Source organism: Anomaloglossus baeobatrachus, chromosome 9 (genome assembly GCF_048569485.1).
Source record: "Anomaloglossus baeobatrachus isolate aAnoBae1 chromosome 9, aAnoBae1.hap1, whole genome shotgun sequence".
In the NCBI taxonomy this organism is placed as follows: Eukaryota; Metazoa; Chordata; class Amphibia; order Anura; family Aromobatidae; genus Anomaloglossus; species Anomaloglossus baeobatrachus.
The window spans coordinates 42,796,487-42,821,595 of record NC_134361.1 but is presented as its reverse complement, the minus strand read 5'-3'; the positions used below and the strand labels follow the sequence as shown (position 1 = coordinate 42,821,595).

At 47.8% G+C, this 25,109-nt stretch overlaps 1 protein-coding gene across 2 annotated transcripts in view; it reads left to right on the top strand.

Annotated features, from left to right (window-relative positions):
• The first annotated feature begins 960 nt into the window (after positions 1-960).
• C9H19orf47 (chromosome 9 C19orf47 homolog) overlaps positions 961-25,109 on the top strand; it is a 41,774-nt gene continuing 17,625 nt past the window's right edge. The window contains exons 1-3 of one of the 2 annotated variants that reach the window (XM_075323651.1): positions 961-1,023; positions 15,745-15,790; positions 15,877-15,964. In XM_075323651.1, the coding sequence (XP_075179766.1) occupies positions 15,772-15,790; positions 15,877-15,964 (107 nt within the window). In that variant the 5' untranslated portion in view covers positions 961-1,023; positions 15,745-15,771. Of the gene's footprint in view, positions 1,024-10,294; positions 10,669-15,744; positions 15,791-15,876; positions 15,965-25,109 lie in introns of those variants that run through there. The other variant, XM_075323650.1, reaches the window with a different exon arrangement.

The following is a 25,109-nucleotide window of genomic DNA, read 5'->3' as shown; positions in this document are numbered from 1 at the left end:
AGAAAAAACAAAAATTGACCCCAATTTTTTTTGGTTTTTTTACATCAAGCAGATTGGTGACATTTAAGGCTGCTTTCACACATCCGGTTTTAGCAGTGCGGCTCAATCCGGCTCAAAAACCTATGCAACGGATGCGGCGAAAAAAACGGATCTGTTGCATAAGTTTTTCCATGCGGCCCATCCGTTTTTTGACGGATGTGGCTTGATACTGAGCATGTGCAGTGCAAACAAAAAAAAAAACCCCACATCCAGCGGCCATAGGCTTGCATTGTAAATTGCGCCACATCAGGCGCAATGCGTTTTTTTCAGCGCACAAAAAAAGTGCCAGGCAACGTTCCATCCGGCCACCGCATGGGCTAAATATGCCGCATTCGGCAAAATCCGGACGCAACACAAGGCCATGTGGCACAATACAGCGCTAATGCAAGTCTATGCGGGAAAAAACACAACCAGCGGCAAAAAAAAAAACAGTTGCGTTTTTTCTGAAAAGCACCATATTGTGCCACACAGCAAAAACCGGATGTGTGAAAGCAGCCTAGGGGCCGATCAGTCATGACTCATGAACAATTCCTTTAAGAAATTACAAATCATACAACTCCCAGCATTCATATCACTCCACAGTGAATATAATATGAATATTATACTGCAGATAAACTGAACACACAACGATAGAAAATCATAATCCTCCTCAACACCACAGCCTCAGTGACTGAGAAAATGGGGAGAAAATGGCGCCCGAAGATGTTTTGGTCCCGCGTTTATTTATTACCATGAATCTCCTCGCAACACGCTGTGGATGACGTCAGCACGCAGAGAGCGCTAATTACCCAGAACTACAATTCCCAACGCGCCTTGGGCTGAAAGGGGCGGTCACGAGTCTGGATCTACCAATCACCGTGTCGCAAGTGAGAAGACCGCTTACTGATTGGCTGAGTGTGAATGACGTAGGATCCGGGTGTAGGCACAGCGGAAGAGGGTCCCGGGGAGAGAGGAGGTGGCGGCGGCGGAGAGGACCGGACCGGGGTGAGTTTAGTGTATGTTATGACTCTGTACCGTGTATTGTAAGGGCTGCTGGGGTATAGAGGTGGCGCGTTGTCACATGTGTCACAATATGTTGTGCCATGTTGTCATTTTCCAGAGTTCTGTATGGCTGCATGTATAAAAACGCAATGTATAAAAAAACGCTCCTGTATAAATAAGGAGCAAAGAACCAATGCCAAAAGCATTTCCAGCTCTGTAACATGGGTCACTGATTGATCACTCCAGAGCTGCATTTGCAAAGCTTTGGACATCCCTTTAAAGGGATTGTTACATCTTTATAAATGGATATTATTGCCCAGGTCTTGCAAAAAACCAAGCAAGTAAGCAATTTACTGCTTTATTAAAATTTCCATCCTTTCTTGAGATAGTAACACTTTAATTCACAGCTTGTTGCCCTGGAAACCGACCGCCGCTGCTAAATAGTGGAACATCTGCAGTATTAAAGCGCTTTTCCTTTGAGGATGGAAGCTCTATAATGAAGCTGGCCAGGATTGCTGCAACCTCCTAATCCCGGTCAGCTTTGGTGCAGCGCTTACAAGCTTAGATAATATTGGTGGTCGGTCTCCTAGGCAACGAGCTGTAATTACAAGGAAAGTGTTAATATCAAAAGAAATTTCAATTTGCTTGTAATTACATCTATGATGGCGGGAATAACTCTTTAAAGGGAACCTGTCACCACTTTCACCTTTTTAAACTGTTAAAGGGAACCTGTCACCACTTATTTTGCCTATAAACTGCGGCCACCACCACCAGGCTCTTGTATACAGCATTCTAACATGCTGTATATAAGAGCCCAGGCCACTGAGAATATAAAAAACACTTTAATACTTACCTAACAGTTGTGCGGTTGGCCATATGGGCATCTCCGTTGTCCAGGGCCACCTATTTTGGCCATCTTTGTTCTCCTTCTTCTCTAGCCGCGGTGCATGACACGTCCGACGTCATCCACACTCGCCCGGCATTCAGGTCCTGAGCAGGGCAGATCAAAAGGCCCAGTCACACTAAACAACTTACCAGCGATCTCAACAACGATACAACCTGATAGGGATCGCTGGTAAGTTGCTAGGAGGTCGCTGGTGAGATGTCGCTACACGGGTTGCTGGTGAGCTGTCACACAGGCAGATCTCACCAGTGACCAGCCCCCAGCCAGCAGCGCCGCGTGGAAGCGATGCTGCGCTTGGTAACTAAGGTAAATATTGGGTAACCAACCCTATATTTACCTTGGTTACCAGCGCACACCGCTTAGCGCTGGCTCCCTGCACACCTAGCCACAGTACACATCGGGTTAATTACCTGATGTGTACTCTGCTACGTGTGCAGGCAGCAGGAGCCGGCTTCTGCGTACGCTGGTAACCACGGTAAACATCGGGTAACCAAGAAGCCCTTACCTTGGTTACCCGATATTTACCTTCGTTACCAGCGTCCGCCGCTCTCATGCTGTCAGTGCCGGCTCCCTGTTCCCTGCACTCCTAGCCACTGTACACATCGGGTTAATTACCCGATGTGTTCTCCGGCTACGTGTGCAGAGAGCAGGAGCCGGCACTGACAGCTGAGAGCGGCGGACGCTGGTAACGAAGGTAAATATCGGGTAACCAAGGTAAGGGCTTCTTGGTTACCCGATGTTTACCGTGGTTACCAGCATCCGCAGAAGCCGGCTCCCTGCACATTCAGCTGTTGCTCTGTCGCTGTCACACACAGCGATGTGCGCTTCACAGCGGGAGAGCAACAACTAAACAATGGTCCAGGACATTCAGCAACAACCAACGACCTCACAGCAGGGGCCGGGTTGTTGCTGGATGTCACACACAGCGACATCACTAGCAACATCGCTGTTACGTCACAAAAGTTGTTCCTTAGCAGCGATGTTGCTTAGTGTGACGTGGCCTAAAGTATTGTAGTGCGCCTGCGCAGGACCGGCGAGTGTGTATGACGTAGACGCGTCATGCACGCAGGCTTCAGAAAGAGGACGAAGATTGCCGAAAGAAGAGGCGCTGAGAACGGAGACACCCATATGGCCAACCGCACAACTGTTAGGTAAGTATTATAAAGTGATTTTTATGTTATACCCCCGGCCTGGGCTCTTATGTACATGTTAGAATGCTGTATATAAGAGCCCGGTGGTGGTGGCCACAGCTTATAGCGCAAAAAAGTGGTGACAGGTTCCCTTTAATATGAGCTCTTCCAGGCTATGGGGCGGATGCCGCCTGGAAGATGGCTCCGCCTCCAGAGATTTTGAAAAAGCGGCATTTCCATTGTGATGGCCGCTTTCTGCAGAGCTGTGTGTGATTATAACTGACACTTCTGCAGGGGCCTCTGCTTCAGCCTCCAGCTTGCAAGCAGGGGGTGTTGCAACATTGTTGCTATGAAGCAGAGCTCAGGGAGCTGCAAAAAATGTGAAAGAAGAGAATTGTCATTTCTGATGTTGTCAGTTACTTGTTTTGCACAGGTAAAGTCTCTTTTATTTAAAATAATCTCTGGAGGTGAGGCAAAGGTGCAGCCCAAAAGAAAGCTGCAACGTGCGGACAGAAAACTGAATCTCATAGACTTTGCTGAGGAAGGAAATGCATGCAGTTTTTGGACCAAAATTGCTCCCAAAAAAACGCAGCACAAGGAAAAGGAAAACCTGACAGGTCCCCAGAACTGCCACCATGTAGACCAATTCCTCCATTCCAACAAAAGTTTTTGATGTCCCATATAAACTCACACCTTTGCAAAATTAACTATTAAGCAGTCACTTTTCACATGCTAATAGACCTGGAGTAGACCTGGGAAGCGCCGCTTTCCCCCTAAACCAGCCCATCTGCAGTTGGTTGATCTCAGCCCCCTTGTTGGTTACAGCGGGTGATGTGTAAAATTTGACAGATAGTGATGAACAAGCACTACCATGCTCGGGTGCTCAGTACTCGTAACTACTGATGAGCGGGCACTACCATGCTCTGGTGCTCAGTACTTGTAACTAGTGATGAGCGGGCACTACCATGCTCGGGTGCTCAGTACTCGTAACTAGTGATGAGCGAGCACTATCATGCTCGGGTGCTCAGTACTCGTAACTAGTGATGAGTGGGCACTACCATGCTCGGGTGCTCAGTACTGGTAACTAGTGGTGAGCGGGCACTACCATGCTCGGGTGCTCAGTACTCGTAACTAGTGATGAGTGGGCACTACCATGCTCAGGTGCTCTGTACTCATAACTAGTGATGAGCGGGCACTACAATGCTCGGGTGCTCGGTACTTGTATCTAGTGAGCATGGTAGTGCCCGCTCATCACTAGTTCCGAGTACGAGCACCTGAGCATGGTAGTGCCCGCTCATCACTAGTTACGAGTACTGGCAATGATGGTGCTGCTCATCACTATTTGTTACTATTAGAGTATGTTCACACAAAGGTTTTTTGTTTTTTTTTGTTTTCTAATGCAGATTTTGTGTTAGATTCTACTTCAAAAGCCAATTACTCTAGGAACAAGCATCCTTTTGATTTCAGGGGGTACACACACTTATGGTTCATGTCTGTGCCCCTTTCTGAGCATGGTTCGGCCGCGGGTCTCCCACCCTAAGCCTGATGGCTTCTTATATTTCCGCGACGCTGCTGCACTCGCACTCTGTTGTGCTGATGTCTTATGGTTCATACCTTTAATGCAGCAATTTGAGTGGTTTCTGCTTGATTGACTTCTGAGTCATTTGAAGCAGAAAAAAAAATCTTCCCATCTACAAAAAGTTTATAAAATAGTATAAAAAAAAATTAATAAGTGGTTTTGTTTACGTGGATTTTTTTTTTTTAGCCTGAAGGTATAATCCATGTGAGGTGGACTTATTTTTCTCTGCAGATCTTTGTGCAGATTTTGTTGGGAATTTGCTACAGAATTCATCCTATATGTTCCAAATTTAAATCTGCGCAGAATTTCTAAAAAGTAAAATGTGCAGAGCGTCCTCCTTGTGTGACCACTGTGGATTTGCCGCAGAAAATGCGTCTAACATTGCTGCAGTCATTCCCCAGCAAAACCTATGGGTATAAAAAAAAAAAATGCTGTGCGCACACTGTGTTTTTTAATACCTATGGATTTACCCGCGGAATTAATGTGCATGTCACTTCTTTTCCACAGGTATCTGCAGTTTTTGCCATAGATAATGGTAAAAACCCGCAGGGATAAACCCGCGGGAAAACTGCAGCAAAACCGCATGCGGATTTTGTTGCGGTTTTGGCTCGTTTTTTACCGTAGGTGCAGGATTCTTTCAGAGGGTCCGAGTTTTCCTTAAGAAAAATGACATTTCTAGTGCACACATGGCCTAATAGGGGTTTTCTCATCTCTAAGATCCTATCTCAATATGTACTTAGGCCCCTTTCACACGTCAGTGATTCTGGTACGTTTGTGCTTTTTTTTAAACGTACCGGAATCACTGACATACGCAGAGCCATTATAATGAATGGGTCTGCTCACACGTCAGTGATTTGTCACTGCACGTGTCTCCGTGTGGTGTACCCGCGTGTGCGTGATAGCCGCACGGAGACATGTCCATTTTTTTCTGGCATCACTGATGTTCCACGGACCACGCAGTGGTGTGGTCCGTGAAACACGTGCCAGAAAAAAAAACGTACTTTTAAAATAAAAAAACATTTTAACTCACCCGGCGTCCAGCGATGTCCTCTGCAGCCCGTCCCCCCTGCTGCTTCTGTGCCGGCTGATTACTGTCGCGCATATTCATTATGTGCGACACAGCCGACCCGGAAGCAGCTCCTGCAGGGGTCACCGCCGGCCGGATGCTGCACCGCGGGAGCGATCAGCACCATGGAGAGCGGGAGCGGGCGCAGGTGAGTGAATCTCTAAGTGCAATCACGGGCCACGGAGAACGGAGCCCGGATTGCACTTAGACAACCCACGTGTGCCGTGATTTTCGGTACACGCAGGGACAAGTGCGTGTTTTACACGCCAGTGAAAAACGTCTGTGTTTTTCACTGACGTGTGAAACGGGCCTAAGTGTAATAATAATAATATTAGCAAACATTTCCAATTAGACATGTTTAGTTCTCCTGATATAGCAATGTCTCTTACCTCATGTGCAGGGCATTACAGCTTAGGTACATGGTTATGACCACGAGCAACTGTCACTATATGCGTGGATGTAACCATGGATACCTGAGTTGCAATGCCCTGCACATGAGGTAAGAGACATGGCTATATCAGGAGAACTATACTACATTTCTAATTGGAGGTATTTGCTAATATTATTATTGTTCTTATTATGGCTACTACATATTGGGTTAGGATCTTGGAAATAACCCATTAACCTTTTATATTCTGTTGACGTAGCCGTATAAGGCTATGTGCGCACGCTGCATCTTTTTCTGAGTGCATCTTTTTATCCTGTGGTCACAGAAAAGGCAGCTTGTGCCCCAAAAACGCATGACGTTTTGCAGCATTGTTGTTAATACATTTTTTTAAAGGAGAAACAAAATGATAGGATAGTATAATTGATAGCTTATCTAGAATGGATAGAGATAGGATAGAGATATGGGAGGGAGGGAGGGAGGGAGGGAGAGATACATAGAGTGAGTGAGGGAGGGAGGGAGAGATACATAGAGATATGGGAGGGAGGGAGAGATACATAGAGTGAGGGAGGGAGGGAGAGATACATAGAGGGAGGGAGGGAGGGAGAGATACATAGAGTGAGGGAGGGAGGGATACATAGAGGGAGGGAGGGAGAGATACATAGAGTGAGGGAGGGAGGGAGAGATACATAGAGTGAGGGAGGGAGGGAGGGAGAGATACATAGAGTGAGGGAGGGAGGGAGAGATACATAGAGTGAGGGAGGGAGGGAGAGATACATAGAGGGAGGGAGGGAGGGAGGGATACATAGAGTGAGGGAGGGAGGGAGGGAGGGATACATAGAGGGAGGGAGGGAGAGATACATAGAGTGAGGGAGGGAGGGAGAGATACATAGAGTGAGGGAGGGAGGGAGAGATACATAGAGTGAGGGAGGGAGGGAGAGATACATAGAGGGAGGGAGGGAGGGAGGGATACATAGAGTGAGGGAGGGAGGGAGGGAGGGATACATAGAGTGAGGGAGGGAGGGAGAGATACATAGAGTGAGGGAGGGAGGGAGAGATACATAGAGTGAGGGAGGGAGGGAGAGATACATAGAGGGAGGGAGGGAGAGATACATAGAGTGAGGGAGGGAGGGAGAGATACATAGAGTGAGGGAGGGAGGGAGAGATACATAGAGTGAGGGAGGGAGGGAGAGATACATAGAGTGAGGGAGGGAGGGAGAGATACATAGAGTGAGGGAGGGAGGGAGAGATACATAGAGTGAGGGAGGGAGGGAGAGATACATAGAGGGAGGGAGGGATACATAGAGGGAGGGAGGGAGGGAGGGATACATAGAGGGAGGGAGGGAGGGAGGGATACATAGAGTGAGGGAGGGAGGGAGAGATACATAGAGTGAGGGAGGGAGAGATACATAGAGTGAGGGAGGGAGGGAGAGATACATAGAGTGAGGGAGGGAGAGATACATAGAGTGAGGGAGGGAGGGAGAGATACATAGAGTGAGGGAGGGAGGGAGGGAGAGATACATAGAGTGAGGGAGGGAGGGAGAGATACATAGAGGGAGGGAGGGAGGGAGAGATACATAGAGGGAGGGAGGGAGGGATACATAGAGTGAGGGAGGGAGGGAGAGATACATAGAGTGAGGGAGGGAGAGATACATAGAGTGAGGGAGGGAGAGATACATAGAGTGAGGGAGGGAGGGAGGGAGAGATACATAGAGTGAGGGAGGGAGGGAGAGATACATAGAGGGAGGGAGGGAGAGATACATAGAGGGAGGGAGGGAGAGATACATAGAGGGAGGGAGGGAGAGATACATAGAGGGAGGGAGGGAGAGATACATAGAGGGAGGGAGGGAGAGATACATAGAGGGAGGGAGGGAGAGATACATAGAGGGAGGGAGGGAGAGATACATAGAGGGAGGGAGGGAGAGATACATAGAGGGAGGGAGGGAGAGATACATAGAGGGAGGGAGGGAGGGATACATAGAGGGAGGGAGGGATACATAGAGGGAGGGAGGGATACATAGAGGGAGGGAGGGAGGGATACATAGATACATACGTCTCCCGTGCCACATGCCGGGCTTCATAGAAGACAGAGATTTGTCCTCTATCCCATAATACTGGAATTCTGCAGCAAATAGTACAAGTGATCATAGCCTCAATTCTCCTAAAGGACTAATATTAGTGTTGAGTGATTAGTTTACTATTCATGCTCGCTATGCTGTTAGCGAGCACTGTCCGCTATTCGCATATTCGTTACGAGTAGCGGGCACAATGTAAGTCAATGGGAAATACTCGCTAAGTAGCGAATAACCCGAAAGCCGTACTATTCGCACGAAAAGTTCGGCTTTCGGGTTATTCTCTACTTAGCGAGTATTTCCCATTGACTTACATTGTGCCCGCTACTAGTACCAAATATGCGAATAGCGGACAGTGCTCGCTAACAGCATAGCGAGCATGAATAGTCAAACTACTCGCTCTAATATAGATAAAAAAAAAAAAATGTGTAAAGCAAGAAAAAAAAAAGCTTGCATCACCCCCTTTTCCAACAGTTAAAAATAAAAGTATAAAAAAAGTAAGTTTGATTTATCAAGTATGAAATTATATAAGGGCAGTATTAAAAAAAAAAAAAAAAAAAAAAAAAAGTAAAAACACCAAATTTGCCCTTCATTTTGGAGGTATTTTTGTCACCAACCTTACCCCAAAAGTGGGAAAAAAAAATATATACACACACACACACACACACACACACACACACACACACACAGCTCAAAAAAATAAAAAAGGGAACACAAACAACACTCCATTCCTTGAGTTCTAGGATGTGGTATTTTAGTGTTCCCTTTATTTTTTTGAGCAGTGTATACACACACACACACATAAGGAAAAGAAAAAAAAATACCAATAAAATAACACTAATAGAAAAATGAAGAAAGACAAAAAAAAACAAAAACAAAACACAAACTCCTTTGATGGAATAACAAAAAAATAAAATAAAAAAAAAACAATAAAACTACACTGATGGAAAAAGTAAGTAAAAAAAAAAAAAAATTATAAACTTTTGATGGAATAAGAAAATAAAAATATAAGATAAAAAAAAAAAAACTGATGGAAAAATGAAGGGAGGAAAACAAAAAACAATGAACTCCATTGATGGAAGAAAAAAAAAAATAAATACCAACACTACACTAAGGGAAAAATGAAGGGAAAAAAAAAAATTTATACTAAGACTCCTTTGATGGAAAAAAAAAAAAAAAATAGTCTCAGAAAATGGTGTTTTGTTTTACAAAAAGTTGTTTTTTTTAAAGTTACCAAACTAAAGAAATTAATAAAATAACATTACTTATTATTAATAACTAATTTTAAACATTTTTTGTCTCCACTTCATCCCACCTGATTTTATTTTATTTTTAGTGCAATATTTGGGAATATAATTTCCTTCAAAACTATAACTCATCCTACAAAAAAAAAAAAAAAAAAAAAAAAAAACACAGATCTTTATACAACTATGCGGTCAGAAAAAAAAAATATGGCTGTTGGAAGAAAAAACGAAAATTGACCCCAATTTTTTTTGTTTTTTTTACATCAAGCAGATTGGTGACATTTAAGGCTGCTTTCACACATCTGGTTTTAGCAGTGCAGCTCAATCCGGCTCAAAAACCTATGCAACGGATGCGGCGAAAAAAACGGATCCGTTGCATAAGTTTTTCCATGCGGCCCGTCCGTTTTTTGACGGATGCGGCTTCATACTGAACATGCGCAGTGCAAACAAAAAAAAAAACAAAAAAAAAACAACACATCCGGCGGCCATAGGCTTGCATTGTAAATCGCGCCAGATCAAGCGCGATGCGTTTTTTTCACCACACAAAAAAAGTGCCAGGCAACGTTCCATCCAGCCACCGCATGGGCTAAATATGCCGCAGTCGGCAAAATCCGGACGCAACGCAAGGCCATGCGGCACAATACAGCGCTAATGCAAGTCTATGCGGAAAAAAATGCAACCGGCGGCAAAAAAAAACAAAAAACAGTTGCTTTTTTTTCTGAAAAGCACCATATTGTGCCACACAGCAAAAACCGGATGTGTGAAAGCAGCCTAAAAGGGGCTGATCAGTCACGACTCATGAACAATTCCTTTAAGAAATTACAAATCATACTATAACTCCCAGAATTCATATCACTCCACAGTGAATATAATATGAATATTATACTGCAGATAAACTGAACACACAACGATAGAAAATCATAATCCTCCTCAACCCCGCAGCCTCAGTGACTGAGAAAATGGGGGGAAAATGGCGCCCGAAGATGTTTTGGTCCCGCGTTTATTTATTACCATGAATCTCCTCGCAACACGCTGTGGATGACGTCAGCACGCAGAGAGCGCTAATTACCCAGAACTACAATTCCCAACGCGCCTTGGGCTGAAAGGGGCGGTCACGAGTCTGGATCTACCAATCACCGTGTCGCATGTGAGAAGACCGCTTACTGATTGGCTGAGTGTGAATGACGTAGGATCCGGGTGTAGGCACAGCGGAAGAGGGTCCCGGGGAGAGAGGAGCTGGCGGCGGCGGCGGAGAGGACCGGACCGGGGTGAGTTTAGTGTATGTTATGACTCTGTACCGTGTATTGTAAGGGCTGCTGGGGTATAGAGGTGGCGCGTTGTCACATGTGTCACAATATGTGCCATGTTGTCATTTTCCAGAGTTCTGTATGGTTGCATGTATAAAAACGCAATGTATAAAAAAACGCTCCTGTATAAATAAGGAGCAAAGAACCAATGCCAAAAGCATTTACAGCTCTGTAACATGGGTCACTGATTGATCACTCCAGAGCTGCATTTGCAAAGCTTTGGACATCCCTTTAAAGGGATTGTTACATCTTTATAAATGGATATTATTGCCCAGGTCTTGCAAAAACCAAGCAAGTAAGCAATTTACTGCTTTATTAAAATTTCCATCCTTTCTTGAGATAGTAACACTTTAATTCACAGCTTGTTGCCCTGGAAACCGACCGCCGCTGCTAAATAGTGGAACATCTGCAGTATTAAAGCGCTTTTCCTTTTGAGTATGGAAGCTCTATAATGAAGCTGGCCAAGAAGCCCTTACCTTGGTTACCCGATATTTACCTTCGTTACCAGCGTCCGGCGCTCTCACGCTGTCAGTGCCGGCTCCCTGTTCCCTGCACTCCTAGCCACTGTACACATCGGGTTAATTACCCGATGTGTACTCCGGCTACGTGTGCAGAGAGCAGGGAGCCGGCACTGACAGCTGAGAGCGCCGGACGCTGGTAACGAAGGTAAATATCGGGTAACCAAGGTAAGGGCTTCTTGGTTACCCGATGTTTACCGTGGTTACCAGCATCCGCAGAAGCCGGCTCCCTGCACATTCAGCTGTTGCTCTGTCGCTGTCACACACAGCGATCTGTGCTTCACAGCAGGACAGCAACAGCTAAACAATGGTCCAGGACATTCAGCAACAACCAGCGACCTCACAGCAGGGGCCAGGTTGTTGCTGGATGTCACACACAGCGACATCACTAGCAACATCGCTGCTACGTCACAAAAGTTGTTCCTTAGCAGCGATGTTGCTTAGTGTGACGTGGCCTAAAGTATTGTAGTGCGCCTGCGCAGGACCGGCGAGTGTGTATGACGTAGACGCGTCATGCACGCAGGCTTCAGAAAGAGGACGAAGATTGCCGAAAGAAGAGGCGCTGAGAACGGAGACACCCATATGGCCAACCGCACAACTGTTAGGTAAGTATTATAAAGTGATTTTTATGTTATACCCCTGGCCAGGGCTCTTATGTACATGTTAGAATGCTGTATATAAGAGCCCACTGGTGGTGGCCACAGCTTATAGGGCAAAAAAGTGGTGACAGGTTCCCTTTAATATGAGCTCTTCCAGGCTATGGGGCGGATGCCGCCTGGAAGATGGCTCCGCCTCCAGAGATTTTCAAATAAAAGCGGCATTTCCATTGTGATGGCCGCTCTCTGCAGAGCTGTGTGTGATTATAACTGACACTTCTGCAGGGGCCTCTGCTTCAGCCTCCAGCTTGCAAGCAGGGGGTGTTGCAACATTGTTGCTATGAAGCAGAGCTCAGGGAGCTGCAAAAAATGTGAAAGAAGAGAAATGTCATTTCTGATGTTGTCAGTTACTTGTTTTGCACAGGTAACGTCTCTTTTATTTAAAATAATCTCTGGAGGCAAAGATGCAGCCCAAAAGAAAGCTGCAACGTGCGGACAGAAAACTGAATCTCATAGACTTTGCTGAGGAAGGAAATGCATGCAGTTTTTGGACCAAAATTGCTCCCAAAAAAACGCAGCACAAGGAAAAGGAAAACCTGACAGGTCCCCTGAACTGCCACCATGTAGACCAATTCCTCCATTCCAACAAAAGTTTTTGATGTCCCATATAAACTCACACCTTTGCAAAATGAACTATTAAGCAGTCACTTTTCACATGCTAATAGACCTGGAGTAGACCTGGGAAGCGCCGCTTTCCCCCTAAACCAGCCCATCTGCAGTTGGTTGATCTCAGCCCCCTTGTTGGTTACAGCGGGTGATGTGTAAAATTTGACAGATAGTGATGAACAAGCACTACCATGCTCGGGTACTCATAACTACTGATGAGCGAGCACTACCATGCTCGGGTACTCATAACTACTGATGAGCGGGCACTACCATGCTCGGGTACTCATAACTACTGATGAGCGTTCACTACCATGCTCGGGTGCTCTGTACTCGTAACTAGTGATGAGCGGGCACTACCATGCTCGGGTGCTCTGTACTCGTAACTAGTGATGAGCGGGCACTACCATGCTCGGGTGCTCTGTACTCATAACTAGTGATGAGCGGGCACTACCATGCTCAGGTGCTCAGTACTGGTAACTAGTGATGAGCGGGCACTACCATGCTCAGGTGCTCAGTACTCGTAACTAGTGATGAGCGAGCACCACCATGCTCGGGTGCTCAGTACTGGTAACTAGTGATGAGCGAGCACCACCATGCTCGGGTGCTCAGTACTGGTAACTAGTGATGAGTGGGCACTACCATGCTCGGGTGCTCAGTACTCGTAACTAGTGATGAGTGGGCACTACCATGCTCGGGTGCTCAGTACTGGTAACTAGTGATGAGCGTGCACTACCATGCTCGGGTGCTCAGTACTCGTAACTAGTGATGAGTGGGCACTACCATGCTCGGGTGCTCTGTACTCGTAACTAGTGATGAGCGGGCACTACCATGCTTGGGTGCTCAGTACTCGTAACTAGTGATGAGCGGGCACTACCATGCTCAGGTGCTCGTACTCGGAACTAGTGATGAGCGAGCACTACCATGCTCGGGTGCTCGGTACTTGTATCTAGTGAGCATGGTAGTGCCCGCTCATCACTAGTTACGAGTACTGAGTACCCGAGCATGGTAGTGCCCGCTCATCACTAGTTCCGAGTACGAGCACCTGAGCATGGTAGTGCCCGCTCATCACTAGTTACGAGTACTGGCAATGATGGTGCTGCTCATCACTATTTGTTACTATTAGAGTATGTTCACACAAAGGTTTTTTGTTTTTTTTTGTTTTCTAATGCAGATTTTGTGTTAGATTCTACTTCAAAAGCCAATTACTCTAGGAACAAGCATCCTTTTGATTTCAATGGGTAAACACACTTATGGTTCATGCAGACGTCCGTGCCCCTTTCTGAGCACGGTCCGCCCACGGATCTCCCACCCTAAGGCTGCTTTCACACTACGTCTTTTTAACATGCGTCCTGAACGTTTTTTTGCTGCAAAAGCGGATCCTGCTTTTACAGCAAAAAATGCATGCAAACGCATGTGTTACTTTGCAGGATCCTGTCACTGGATGTTTAGGGGCGGGCATTGGAGTCATGTGATCGGGAGTGATGGGAACTAAACGTGCCAGACTGGGAGCCGGCATCTGACAGCTGTGAGGCTCGTAACCAAGGTAAACATCGGGTATACTTGCTTGGATACCCGATATTTACTTTGGTTACAAGCGTCTGCAGCTGCTAGGAGCCGGGCTCCCTGCACACGTTACCAACTTAAACATTGGGTAACTAAGAGAAGTGGTTACCCGATATTTACCTTGGTTACGAGTGTCCGCAGCTCTCAGGTGGGGGAGAGGGAGGGGGAGAGACAGAGAGAGAGGGAGGAGAGAGACTGATCACGGAGACTGGTTCTGGGCATGCTCAGTAGAGCAAGCAGGATCCTGTCTATCAGCACGCCAGCGTTCACATGCGTTTGCGTGCTGTTTAGTCAGGATCCAGCAATTTGCAGAAGTTGGACGCAGCTCAAAAATGCTACAAGTAGCGTTTTTGAAAGATGTTAAAAAACTGCAAGTCACCGGATCCTCACTATAACGCAGGCAAACGCAGGTGAACGCATATTAACGTGAGTCCATTGCAAATGCATTGAAATGAAAACGCATTTGCACTGGATCCGTTTCTGCGTTAAAAAAACGTTCAGGACGCATGTTAAAAAGACGTAGTGTGAAAGCAGCCTAAGCCTGATGGCTTCTTATATTTCCGCGACGCTGCTGCACTCGCACTCTGTTGTGCTGATGTCTTATGGTTCATACCTTTAATGCAGCAATTTGAGTGGTTTCTGCTTGATTGACTTCTGAGTCATTTGAAGCAGAAAAAAAAATCTCCCCATCTACAAAAACTTTATAAAATAGTATAAAAAAAAATTGATAAGTGGTTTTGTTTATGTGGATTTTTTTTTTTTTTAGCCTGAAGGTATAATCCATGTGAGGTGGACTTATTTTTCTCTGCAGATTTTTGTGCAGATTTTGTTGGGAATTTGCTACAGAATTCATCCTATATGTTACAAATTTAAATCTGCGCAGAATTTCTAAAAAGTAAAATGTGCAGAGCGTCCTCCTTGTGTGACCATACCATTACTGCCCGGCTATGCAGCACACAAGCTGTAGGCAAGTTGTGCAAGGAATGCGGCTGGGGCAGATGCCGCCCTATGGGGTAAGTGCGGGGTTCAGAGCGATGCACTAATCTCATGCTGTGTATATGGCTGCAGATAATCTCAGCGTAGGGTTCCATAGAGCTGTTTGCCGTGATGGTGTCACACACTTGACCACCACTTCATTCGTTTGAGTAGTCGGACCCCCACGGATCCGATGGGGAGGTGTAATATTTCTGGCTGGGTACACAATGTGGAACATTTGTAAAAATTAAAAGCAAAATTGGAACGTCTGTATCCTCTATTTAAACAAGGCTGTGATTTCTATGGGCAACTCCTCCGCTTTGCACCAGTTTTGATCAATCTCTGCGGCTGCATTTTGCTGGGATGAGTCGTCTGATCTGATCCATTGATACCAAACGTGGGCGTGTGACTGACTGTAAAATACGGGAGATCTGTGCCCTTTGAGCTGGATGTATGTGTGGTGTTATCAGCGGGTTGTATAGCGCCCACCTCAGTCCTGGCCATAAATAGCGCGCGGCCTTGTGTGTAGTCAGGAGCTATTTCTGGCTCCCAGCTGCTTTCCAGTGAATGCAGGGTAGGGCAGCCCAGCTCACCCCCTCCGCTGTGCCGCTCCATCCTGATCTAGAAGATTATCCAACGTTTCACATACAAAGTTATCAACCGACAAGAAACAATGTTGCTTCTAAGGTGGAGAATAACCTTATGTCATTCCTTTGTAGCTGTCAGTCATCTTTGAGGCTTCCATCATGGTGTCCGTCACGTTGGGTAAGACCTTTACGTTACTGTATATTTTATATTCCCATTGCTTCTCAGACTTGAATACCTTTTAAATCCGACTACTTCTTTTTCAGCCACATCTGAATGGATCAACTTCTTCAAAGAAGCCGGGATCCCTGCCGGGCCGGCGGTGAACTATGCTGTGACATTTGTGGACAACAGGTGAGAGAAGACCTGTATGAAACCCGACCCCACCCAGCATGGTGCGGAGGCCGAGAGAGCGAGCTGCTGCTCCTGCAGATCCTCCCAACATAGGACGTAATAGTTCATCCTATGGAGTTGTGGGGGCAGATGTATGGTGCGGGCTAGGAGAGGAGCCTAATCCATACACGACAGGCGACAGCTGTGTTACACAGCCTTCATCAAAGTAGGATCTAATAGTTCATCCTATGGAGTTGTGGGGGCAGCTGTATGGTGCGGGCTAGGAGCTGAGCCTAATCCATACACGACAGGTGTCGGCTGTGTTACACAGCCTTCATCAACATAGGATCTAATAGTTCATCCTATGGAGTTGTGGGGGCAGCTGTATGGTGCGGGCTAGGAGCTGAGCCTAATCCATACACGACGTGTCAGCTGTGTTACACAGCCTTCATCAACATAGGATCTAATAGTTCATCCTATGGAGTTGTGGGGGCAGATGTATGGTGTGGGCTAGGAGCTGAGCCTAATCCATACACGACAGGCGTCAGCTGTGTTACACAGCCTTCATCAACATAGGATCTAATAGTTCATCCTATGGAGTTGTGGGGGCAGATGTATGGTGCGGGCTAGGAGCTGAGCCTAATCCATTCATGACAGGTGTCAGCTGTGTTACACAGCCTTCATCAAAGTAGGATCTAATAGTTCATCCTATGGAGTTGTGGGGGCAGCTGTATGGTGCGGGCTAGGAGAGGAGCCTAATCCATACACGACAGGCGTCAGCTGTGTTACACAGCCTTCATCAAAGTAGGATCTAATAGTTCATCCTATGGAGTTGTGGGGGCAGCTGTATGGTGCGGGCTAGGAGCTGAGCCTAATCCATTCATGACAGGTGTCAGCTGTGTTACACAGCCTTCATCAAAGTAGGATCTAATAGTTCATCCTATGGAGTTGTGGAGGCAGCTGTATGGTGCGGGCTAGGAGCTGAGCCTAATCCATTCATGACAGGTGTCAGCTGTGTTACACAGCCTTCATCAAAGTAGGATATAATAGTTCATCCTATGGAGTTGTGGGGGCAGATGTATGGTGCGGGCTAGGAGCTGAGCCTAATCCATACACAACAGGTGTCAGCTGTGTTACACAGCCTTCATCAAAGGCAGTTCTGATCGCTGCTACTTAGCCCTGTACGGCCGTTTTGCCGGATGCGGCGCTCTCCCGTACAGTTAATACAGTACAATGACAGCGCTGTAACTTCCGGGTCACATGCGCCGGTCACATGACAGCATGTGACCGGCGCTTGTTGCGCTGTCATTGTACTGTATTAACTGTACGGGAGAGCGCCGCATCCGGCAAAAAGCCGGATGTGTGAAACCGGCCTAAGCCCTTTCACAACCTTTTCAGATTTTCCATTTTTGCACTTTCTTTTTTTCCTCTCCTTCTTCCAAGATCCATAACTTTCATTTTTTTTTTGTTCCCATAGCCGTGTGAGGGCTTGTTTTCTTGCAGATCGAGTTTTACTTTTGAATGATACCACTCATTTTATTCTGTGATGCACTGTAAAGCAGGGAAAAAAAATTCATATACGTTGCCATTAAAAAAAAAAAGTGAAATTCAGCAATTTTTTTTATTTGCCTTGTATATTGTAAAACTTATCTGGCAGTATAATTCTCCAGGTCATTATGAGTTCACAGATATCAAACATGTATAGTGGGTTTTTGTTTTTTGTCCATCCAGTTACATGACTGTGACCTTAGAAATGTATAAAGGTGCACATTGCATATGGGACAATGTGACTGTGATATCAAACGACATTTACTATTTCCTTTAGTAAATGCTACGTGACATTTGTTCATTTTATTTGGAGCGTGACTCCCCAGGCTTTAAATGTCAAAAATCATCCTGGAGCACAAAAGCGTAGTCCAGTTATTTGTCCGATCCGATCTCTGCCTCGTGCCGGGTTCTTGGGTTTGATCCCGGCATCAGTGTTCACAGACCCACCTTTTTTTTATTTTTTATTTATCTTTTGCTCCATATTTCAAAAGGAAAAATTTCACATAAACCATACAATGTTTCAAAAAGTGGAGAAAAAAAAAAAAGTCCGATTGAGATGATATGGTAAAAAAAATACATATATATATATATATATATATATATATATATATATATATATATATATATATATATATATATATATATATATATATTATATACACACACACACACACACACGGTGGTTCAAACGTAGGTGGACAGTGTGTGTAATAGGGTTATCAAACATGGTGTAAAGTGACACTGACTCAGTTGCCCTTAGCAACCAATCAGATTCCACCTTTCATTCTACACAGACTCTATGGAAATGAAAGGTGGACACTGGTTACTAGGGGCAACTGAGTCAGTTTCACTTTATTACACATACTGTCCATCTACTTTTGGGCCACCCTTTGTATAATTTATATATATATTACATATCTGGCAAAAATTAACAGACCACTGCAAAGTTTCTCCGAATTTTCAAGCAATACATTTTGTATTTATTTTCTGAAAATGAGAAATGGTGAAAATAACAAAGCAATGCACAGTGCTTTTACACCTCAAATAATGCACAGAAAACAAGTTCATAATCATTTACAAACAGTAATACTATTAATGTTTTACCTCAGGGTGATTCAGAAATCAAAATATTGTGGAATAACCATGATTTTTAATCCCAGCTTTCATGCGTCTTGGCTGCTTTCCACCAGTCTTTCACACTGCTTTTGGGTGACCTTATGCCACTCCTGGGGCAAAAATGTAAGCAGTTCTTCTTTGTTTGATGGCTTGTGACTATCCATCTTCCTCTTGATTACATTCCAGAGGTTTTCAATGGGGTTCAGGTCTGGAGATTGGGCTGGCCATGACAGGGTTTTGTTGTGGTGGTCCTTCTTCCACACAGTGATTGACCTAACTGTGTGGCATTGCATATTGTCCTGCTGGAAAAAACAGTCCTCAGAGTTGGGGAACATTGCCTGAGCAGAAGGAAGCAACTGTTTTTCCAGGATAACCTTGTATGCGGCTTGATTCATACATCCTTCGCAAAGTTTAATCTGCCCAATTCCAACCTTGCTGAAGCATGAAGCATCCCTAGATCATCACCCATCCGCCACCAAATTTCACAGTGGGTTCAAGACACTGTGGCTTGTACGCCTCTCCAGGTCTCCGTTAGCCATTAGACGACCAGGTGTTGGGCAAAGCTGAAAATTAGACTCATCACAGAAGATTACCTTACTCCAGTCCTCTATGGTCCAATCATTATGGTCTTTGGCAAACTTCAGCCTGGCTCTCCTTTCCTTCTCATTGATAGGCTTTTTTCTAGCTTTACATGACTTGAGCCCTACATTTAGGAGCCTGTTATGAACTGTTCTTCCTGTCCACTTCACCCCAGCTGCCATTTGCCATTCCTTTTGTAGGTCACTTTGTCATCCTGCGGTCGCTGAGTGACATTCGAATAAGTGTCGCTTTCGCCCTCTGCCGGTCTGTAGCTTTGTTGTCCCCAATATCTGCTGCTTGACCCTGTTGTAATGGACTGCCGTCTTAAAAAATTTTAAGGACGGAGGCAACATGACGCTCCCTGTACCCCTCTGCTAGTAAAGCCAGAATTGAGCCCTTCTTTTCCTCACTCAAGACTTTTCTTTTCAACGCCTTTGGCATGATTAAAAGTTATTTTCTTTGTCGCTCCATTGGGAGACCCAGACAATTGGGTGTATAGGCTATGCCTCCGGAGGCCGCACAAAGTATTACACTAAAAGTGTAAAGCCCCTCCCCTTCTGCCTATACACCCCCCGTGCTCCCACGGGCTCCTCAGTTTTTTGCTTTGTGCGAAGGAGGCAGACATGCACGCATAGCTCCACAGATTAGTCAGCAGCAGCTGCTGACTATGTCGGATGGAAGAAAAGAGGGCCCTTAACAGGGCCCCCAGCATGCTCCCTTCTCACCCCACTGTGTCGGCGGTGTTGTTAAGGTTGAGGTATCCATTGCGGGTACGGAGGCTGGAGCCCACATGCTGTTTTCCTTCCCCATCCCCCTTAGGGCTCTGGGTGAAGTGGGATCCTATCGGTCTCCAGGCACTGAGACCGTGCTCCATCCACAGCCCCTGGGGATTCTGCTGGATAAGGAGCCGAGTATCGTCAGGGACATGGCCCTGCTACTTTGAGGTACTCTGTGTCCCCGTGGGGACCGCGCACAGAAACACTCCAGCATTGCTGGGTGTGTTAGTGCGCCGGGGACCGCGGCGCTGACCGCACTTGTGCCATCACACGCTGCAGCGTGGCTGGGTGTGTAGTGTATTGGGGACTACCGCGCTGACCGCCGCTGCCATTGTTATACATGCGGCGCGGCTGGGACTGTTAGTGCGCCGGGGACATCCGCGCCGACCGCGCTTATACGGCGGCCGCGCTTATAACTATAGTCCCCGGCTTCTGCGGCCTAGTCTCATTCTCTTCCCGCCCCCAGGCCTGCCAGTCAGGGGAAGGGCGGGACGCTGTACAGAATGTCAGCACTGAGGGCTGGAGCATGCTTTGCATACTCCTCCCCCCTCACTGTGCACAGTGGGGCACCAGTTTCCCGCACTTTCTAGGGCACGCCCACGGCCCCCTCCTCTCCTCATGACGCCGGCAGCCATTCCTGTCAGCTCTTCTGATGCTGGAGAGGGGAGACAAGCTCTGGGAGACCCAGGCAGGGATTCTGGTGGCCACACAACCGCTTTGAGCGGCCGGTAAGCAGCACCTCAGGTGCTGGCCCCACTTGTGCAGAAGTGTACTTATAGATTATATGATTGTATGCTATACTTTACACTGTATAGTGCACGGTTGATTTTTGGCTATATACCCTCCTGGGTTGCTCAGGGGAGACAACAGCATGGCGCCCACAAGAAGCAGGGGTGCCAAAACACAGGCTTACTATGCTGCCTGCGCCGCATGTACGGCTTCACTACCGGCAGGTTCCACTGACCCTCATTGTGTGCACTGCTCGGCCCCTGTGGCACTTACTCAGCCGGAGCCTCTGCTAAGGGTGGCCCAGGGGGAACCACCTGCTAACACTGTCCAGGTGACAGGGACGGAGTTTACAGTTTTTACTGAAAGGCTTTCTGAGACTATGGCTAAGATACTAGAGGCTTTGCAGTCCAGACCGGTATCTCAGACCATGGGCACTGTGGAATCATTGCCCCCTGGTTCCCCTCAGTTGGTACAACCATGTCCTCCCGGGGTGTCTCATAGATCCCAGGGTGAGGTCTCTGACACGGACCGCAGTCCCAGACCGCCTAAGCGAGCTCGCTGGGAAATTCCCTCGACATCATCACATTGTTCAGGGTCTCAGCGGGAGGACTCTCTGTATGGTGAAGCGGAGGTAGCTGATCAGGATTCTGATCCTGAGGCTGCTCTCAACCTTGATACTCCTGATGGGGACGCCATAGTGAATGATCTTATCGCGTCCATAAATCAAATGTTGGATATTTCTCCCTCAGCTCCTCCAGTAGAGGAGTCAGCTTCTCAGCAGGAGAAATTCCGTTTCAGGTTCCCCAAGCGTACAACGAGTATGTTTCTGGACCACTCTGACTTCAGAGACGCAGTCCAGAAACACCGGGCTTGTCCAGATAAGCGTTTTTCTAAGCGCCTTAAGGATACACGTTATCCCTTCCCCCCCTGACGTGGTCAAGGGCTGGACTCAGTGTCCCAAGGTGGATCCTCCAATCTCCAGACTGGCGGCTAGATCCATAGTTGCAGTTGAAGATGGGGCTTCACTCAAGGATGCCACTGATAGACAGATGGAGCTCTGGTTGAAATCCATCTATGAAGCTATCGGCGCGTCTTTTGCTCCAGCATTCGCAGCCGTATGGGCACTCCAAGCTATCTCAGCGGGTCAAGCGCAAATTGACGCACTCACACGTACGTCTGCGCCGCAAGTGGCTTCCATAACATCTCAAACGTCGGCATTTGCGTCCTACGCTATTAATGCTGTCCTGGACTCTGCGAGCCGTACAGCGGTTGCAGCCGACAATTCGGTGGCAATACGCAGGGCCTTGTGGCTACGGGAATGGAAGGCAGATTCGGCTTCCAAAAAGTGCTTAACCGGTTTGCCATTTTCTGGCGACCGTTTGTTTGGTGAGAGATTGGATGAAATCATCAAGCAATCCAAGGGAAAGGAAACATCCTTACCCCAGGCCAAACCAAACTTACCCCAACAGAGGAGGGGACAGTCGAGGTTTCGGTCCTTTCGGGGTGCGGGCAGGTCCCAATTCTCCTCGTCCAAAAGGCCTCAGAAGGATCAGAGGAACTCCGATTCATGGCGGTCTAAGTCACGCCCTAAAAAGACCGCCGGAGGTGCCGCTACCAAGGCGGCTTCCTCATGACTTGCGGCCACTTCACACCGCATCCTCGGTCGGTGGCAGGCTCTCCCGCTTTTGCGACACCTGGCTGCCACAGGTAAAAGACCGTTGGGTGAGAGACATTCTGTCTCACGGTTACAGGATAGAGTTCAGCTCTCATCCTCCGACTCGATTCTTCAGGACATCTCCGCCTCCCGAGCGAGCCGATGCTCTTCTGCAGGCGCTGGGCACTCTGAAGGCAGAAGGAGTGGTGGTCCCTGTTCCTCCTCAGCAACAGGGTCACGGTTTTTACTCCAACCTGTTTGTGGTTCCAAAGAAGGACGGGTCTTTCCGTCCTGTCCTGGACCTAAAACTGCTCAACAAACACGTAAAGACCAGGCGGTTCCGGATGGAATCCCTCCGCTCCGTCATCGCCTCAATGTCTCAAGGAGATTTCCTTGCATCGATCGATATCAAAGATGCTTATCTCCACGTTCCGATTGCTCCAGAGCATCAGCGCTTTCTGCGCTTCGCCATAGGAGACGAACACCTTCAGTTCGTGGCACTGCCGTTCGGCCTGGCGACAGCCCCACGGGTTTTCACCAAGGTCATGGCTACAGTAGTCGCGGTCCTCCACTCTCATGGTCACTCGGTGATCCCTTACTTAGACGATCTGCTGGTCAAGGCTCCCTCTCAAGAGGCATGCCAGCACAGCCTCACCGCTACTCTGGAGACTCTCCAGAGTTTCGGGTGGATCATCAATTTTCCAAAGTCAAATCTGACACCGGCCCAATCGCTGACGTATCTTGGCATGGAGTTTCATACCCTCTCAGCGATAGTGAAGCTTCCGCTGAACAAGCAGCGTTCACTAGAGACGGGGGTGCAATCTCTCCTTCAAGGTCAGTCACACCCCTTGAGGCGCCTCATGCACTTCCTGGGGAAGATGGTGGCAGCAATGGAGGCAGTTCCTTTCGCGCAGTTTCACCTGCGTCCTCTTCAATGGGACATCCTACGCAAATGGGACAGGAAGCCGACGTCCCTCGACAGGAACGTCTCCCTCTCTCAGGCAACCAAAGCTTCCCTTCGGTGGTGGCTTATTCCCGCTTCATTATCGAAGGGGAAATCCTTCCTACCCCCATCCTGGGCGGTGGTCACGACGGACGCGAGTCTGTCAGGGTGGGGAGCAGTCTTTCTCCACCACAGGGCTCAGGGTACGTGGACCCAGCAAGAGTCCTCACTTCAGATCAATGTTCTGGAGATCAGGGCAGTGTATCTTGCCCTGAAAGCGTTCCAGCAGTGGCTGGAAGGCAAGCAGATCCGAATTCAGTCGGACAACTCCACAGCGGTGGCTTACATCAACCACCAAGGAGGAACACGCAGTCGGCAAGCCTTCCAGGAAGTCCGGCGGATTTTGATGTGGGTGGAAGCCACGGCCTCCACCATCTCCGCAGTTCACATCCCAGGCGTGGAAAACTGGGAAGCAGATTTTCTCAGTCGCCAGGGCATGGACGCAGGGGAATGGTCCCTTCACCCGGACGTGTTTAAGGAGATCTGTTGCCGCTGGGGGATGCCGGACGTCGACCTAATGGCGTCCCGGCACAACAACAAGGTCACGGCATTCATGGCACGTTCTCACGATCACAGAGCTCTGGCGGCAGACGCCTTAGTTCAAGATTGGTCGCAGTTTCAACTCCCTTATGTGTTTCCTCCGCTGGCACTGTTGCCCAGAGTGTTACGCAAGATCAGGGCCGACTGCCGCCGCGCCATCCTCGTCGCTCCAGACTGGCCGAGGAGGTCGTGGTACCCGGATCTGTGGCATCTCACGGTCGGCCAACCGTGGGCACTACCAGACCGACCAGACTTGCTGTCTCAAGGGCCGTTTTTCCATCTGAATTCTGCGGCCCTCAACCTGACTGTGTGGCCATTGAGTCCTGGATCTTAGCGTCTTCAGGATTATCCCAGGAGGTCATTGCCACTATGAGACAGGCTAGGAAACCAACGTCCGCCAGGATCTACCACAGGACGTGGAAAATATTCCTGTCATGGTGCTCTGCTGTTGGTTTTTCTCCCTGGCCATTTGCCTTGCCCACTTTCCTGTCCTTTCTTCAGTCCGGATTGGAAAAGGGTTTGTCACTCGGCTTCCTTAAGGGACAAGTCTCTGCGCTCTCTGTGTTTTTTCAGAAGCGCCTGGCCAGACTTCCACAGGTACGCACGTTCCTGCAGGGGGTTTGTCACATCGTTCCTCCTTACAAACGTCCGTTGGAACCCTGGGATCTGAACAGGGTGCTGATGGTTCTTCAGAAACCACCGTTCGAGCCAATGAGGGATATTTCTCTCGCACGCCTTTCGCAGAAACTGGTTTTCCTAGTAGCAGTCACTTCACTTCGGAGAGTGGCTGAGCTGGCAGCTCTGTCATGCAAAGCCCCCTTCCTGGTGTTTCACCAGGACAAGGTGGTTCTGCGTCCGGTTCCGGAATTTCTCCCTAAGGTGGTATCCCCCTTTCATCTCAATCAGGATATCTCCTTACCCTCTTTTTGTCCTCATCCAGTTCACCAATGTGAAAAGGATTTGCACTTGTTAGATCTGGTGAGAGCACTCAGACTCTACATTTCTCGTACGGCGCCCCTGCGCCGCTCGGATGCACTCTTTGTCCTTGTCGCTGGCCAGCGTAAAGGGTCACAGGCTTCCAAATCAACCCTGGCTCGGTGGATCAAGGAACCAATTCTCGAAGCTTACCGTTCTGCTGGGCTTCCGGTTCCCTCAGGGCTGAAGGCCCATTCTACCAGAGCCGTGGGTGCGTCCTGGGCTTTGAGGCACCAGACTACGGCT